Genomic DNA, 3,326 nt, shown 5'->3' on the forward strand with positions numbered 1-3,326 from the left:
AAATGGAGATTTATCTTTGACATCTGGACCAACCAACCATCCATCCAACCATTCATCCAACCAACCATACACCATACATCTGGTCTCCCCCCAGTTGGACATGCCTAGAACACCTCCCTAGGGAGGCATCCAGGGTTCATCCTTACCAGATGTCTGAACCAACTCAGCTGGCTCCTCTGGATGTGGAGGAGCTCTGCTCAGAGTCTCTCCCCAAATTGTCAGATCTCTACCTGTATTTTTCATTGTTTTTGTTTGAAAAGTCATCCTAAATATTTACAGCTAATGTCACTTTAGCTTTTTTCTGTTGGTCCTGCAGCCAGGTCAGGTCAGATGGATGAGCCAATCAGAACACTGCTTAGAGGTGCTCATGTTTAGTTACCCCACACCTCTATGTTGTCATGGTTACCAAAGATGACCTGTTGAACAGAGGCAGACTTGTACTGCCCTAATACGAGGCTCGACGTGTGGATGTAGCTTGAATGTGATGTTCAGTTTGGGGTTCTGGCAGTTTTGTCAGGAGCAAGGCGATTAAAAAAATAAAAAAAACGCCATACCCGGTCTCAGAATATTTGGTCAAAGGTTATGGATGTTTTTATTACTACGGCTGAGAATCTTATCTCTGCCCATGAACCATATGTTTGGGTTAGCGGAGGAGCTGGCTCCATGGACACCTCCTGAGCTCTGTGAACCCGGCTGAACTGATCAGGGTATAAAAACGAGCTGAGGGGGCAGCTCGAGGCAGATTCTCCTGACTGGTCTTCATGTGTGTACTTTATGTATGTTTATATGACCCGTCCTGAAAATCGGACCTTGCAAGTAAAATCCCAGTTAAAAATCTTGTCCTGCATCGAGGGCGGCTCTTTTGGAGTAAACAACGTAAACGAAAATATTTTTCTCCAGCACCGGCCCATGAGCTGCTCCTTGAATGGTTCTGGTCTGCATGAACATGGATGGATGAAGGTGTCTGGAAGTGTTACAACAACAGGCAATTCAAACATTTCAAACATTTCTGTAGGAAGAGTCTGGTCCGGAACTCAGAGGTTTCAGCTGTGGACTCTGGTCCAGTTCTGGCGGAGCTCAGTATATTGTCTGGTCTTACCACTGTCCAGTTCAGTGACGTGACACTCCTTGGTGGCTCCTGATGGGGTGTGGATCTTTGCATCAATCAGGCCTCTGGCCCCGTTCAGCTGCACAGCGAAGGAGGCTTCCTGACCCACCTTCAGAACCATTTCCTGGAAGAACCGAGGAGGACAGTTATGGACGATATTCTTCTAAGCCATGGGGATCCAAGTGGTCTACCTGATCTATTGTAGCTTCAGGTTTTCTCACCTGCAGGCTGGTGATGGTGAGGCGGCGAGCGTCATCAGACTGACTGGCGATGGGGACAATGAACGGAGAGTCGGGGATGTGTTCTTCGTTGAACTTAATGGAAACCTCATAATCACCTTCAGAGACAAGAAATGATCAGAATGTTCCTGCCAGGTTCCTCAGAGATGAAGTCACTGTTCTTCCTAAATATTCTCAATAAGGCTACATAAAAACTAGCCTAACAATTTGACTCCAAAACCCTGATCTGGTTCTGAGTCTTACCAGGCTCCTGCACCACATAGGTGACTCCACAGGAACCATCCTTTCGGTCTTCAAAGGTGATCTCGGCCTTGCTGGGTCCTTCAACAGCGATGGACAAACCACCAGCTCCAGCTTCTCTGGTCCAGATGCTGAACTCAGCTGTAGAACACCAACCGGCACACAGAGGGTTCAGTTTCACCAGCGACCACTAGATGGCAGCGTACAGAGTCTGTGTGAAATCCTGTTAGACTTTCAGGGGTTAATCTTTCCCACATGGGCGGAGGAAACTAACCTGTAGGGGGCGCTACTGAACAAAATGCAAAATGAGTTTTTTATTAAAATAAATTATAATAAAATCTGAACACGTTGGGTCAAAACAAAGTCAACCTGATCAAACGTATAAAAATCCTGAAATGTAATTAAATTTATCTAACAAAGTTCAGTCAGGTCCTCTGGACGATTTCTTCTTGTTGAACGTTTCATCTTTCATCCAAAGGACTTCATCAGTCCGAGGAGCCACAACAAACTCAGTCTTACAAATAGCACCTTCACATAGTGGCGGACTCCAGAAACCACCTGAGCACCATCCAGCTGGTTGGCCCACTATGTGGAGGTGCCGTTTATAAGACTGAGTTTGTTGTGGCTCCTCGGACTGATGAAGTCCTTTGGATGAAAGACAAAACGTTCAACAAAAAGAAACTGTCCAGAGGACCTGATTTAACTCTGTTGGATTTTTAACCTGGATTATTGAGCATGAGTCAGGATAATTAAATTTATATTTCTCCTGTAAAAAGGTACAAAAAGAAGAAGACAGAAGAAAACTACACTTTCAGAACCTACCAGGGACCGCTGCCACTCCACGGTCCAGTCCGGTTCCACCTGCTCGAACCTTATGGGCCCCTCCCTCCCCCAGGGGCCCCACGGTGAACTGGAAGGGGCTCCCAGGGACGTGCTGGCCCCGGTATTTAACACTGACGATGTGAGGTCCCATCTCCTTGGGGATGAAGCGAACGCTGTACGTGCTGTCCTCTCCTTTAAGGATCTCTGCGTCCTCCGTCTTCCCTCCGGGACTTGTCACCTGAGCTGTCATCTCCTGGTTACCTGCTTCACCTGGGGGGAGGACAGGATGAAGGATAGAAGATTAGTCCTTAAAAACCTTACATTCTGGTTATTGCATCATTCAATCAGCTATAATTCATTATGGAGTTTCTCAGGGATCGATGTTTGGCCCCTTTTCAATATTTTTACCTGTTGCTTAAATTTTTTACACCATGCTGTCTTTGGTCATGCAAAAGTGACGTAAACAACATGTTACATTCTGTTAGTCGACGTTCATGTTAATCTGATTCTAGAGCATGTTGAAAAGTTCACCCAAGTGCTTAACGAGTCGGCTAAAACAAAAAAAACACCAATCACTACACGGAACTGAATTAAATCAAGCATAAAAACAAAAGTATTATTTGGGAACACAAGGAGACACTGGAGAACATGAGTGGAAGGATGAAGGAAACAATTAGGGAATGTTAGGGAATGACTGATCAGGTGCCTACTGAGCACCTTCTGGAGGATTTCTGTGCACGTCCCACAGGAAGAAGACACTGGGTCAGACCCAGAACACCATGGATCCTTCAGGTTGCCTTCATGACACAACCACGAAGAAGCAGCAGAACAGTGGGGAACATTAAAGAACAGTGAGGAACATTGAAGAACAGTGGGGAACATTTAAGAACAGTGGGGAACATTGAAGAACAGTGGGA

General features: G+C 45.9%; 1 protein-coding gene across 1 annotated transcript in view; it reads right to left on the reverse strand.

The window, feature by feature from the left end:
* The window catches only part of LOC119428422 (filamin-C), a 92,610-nt gene that overhangs the window by 5,090 nt on the left and 84,194 nt on the right, over nucleotides 1-3,326 (reverse strand). The window contains exons 35-38 of the mRNA XM_037696103.1: nucleotides 2,410-2,679; nucleotides 1,591-1,728; nucleotides 1,330-1,445; nucleotides 1,100-1,232 (exon numbers count right to left, since the gene is read on the reverse strand). Coding sequence (XP_037552031.1) covers nucleotides 1,100-1,232; nucleotides 1,330-1,445; nucleotides 1,591-1,728; nucleotides 2,410-2,679 — 657 coding nt within the window. The remainder of the gene's footprint in view (nucleotides 1-1,099; nucleotides 1,233-1,329; nucleotides 1,446-1,590; nucleotides 1,729-2,409; nucleotides 2,680-3,326) is intronic.

Source organism: Nematolebias whitei, chromosome 22, assembly GCF_014905685.2.
Source record: "Nematolebias whitei isolate Nwh7 chromosome 22, NemWhi1, whole genome shotgun sequence".
In the NCBI taxonomy this organism is placed as follows: domain Eukaryota; kingdom Metazoa; phylum Chordata; class Actinopteri; order Cyprinodontiformes; family Rivulidae; genus Nematolebias; species Nematolebias whitei.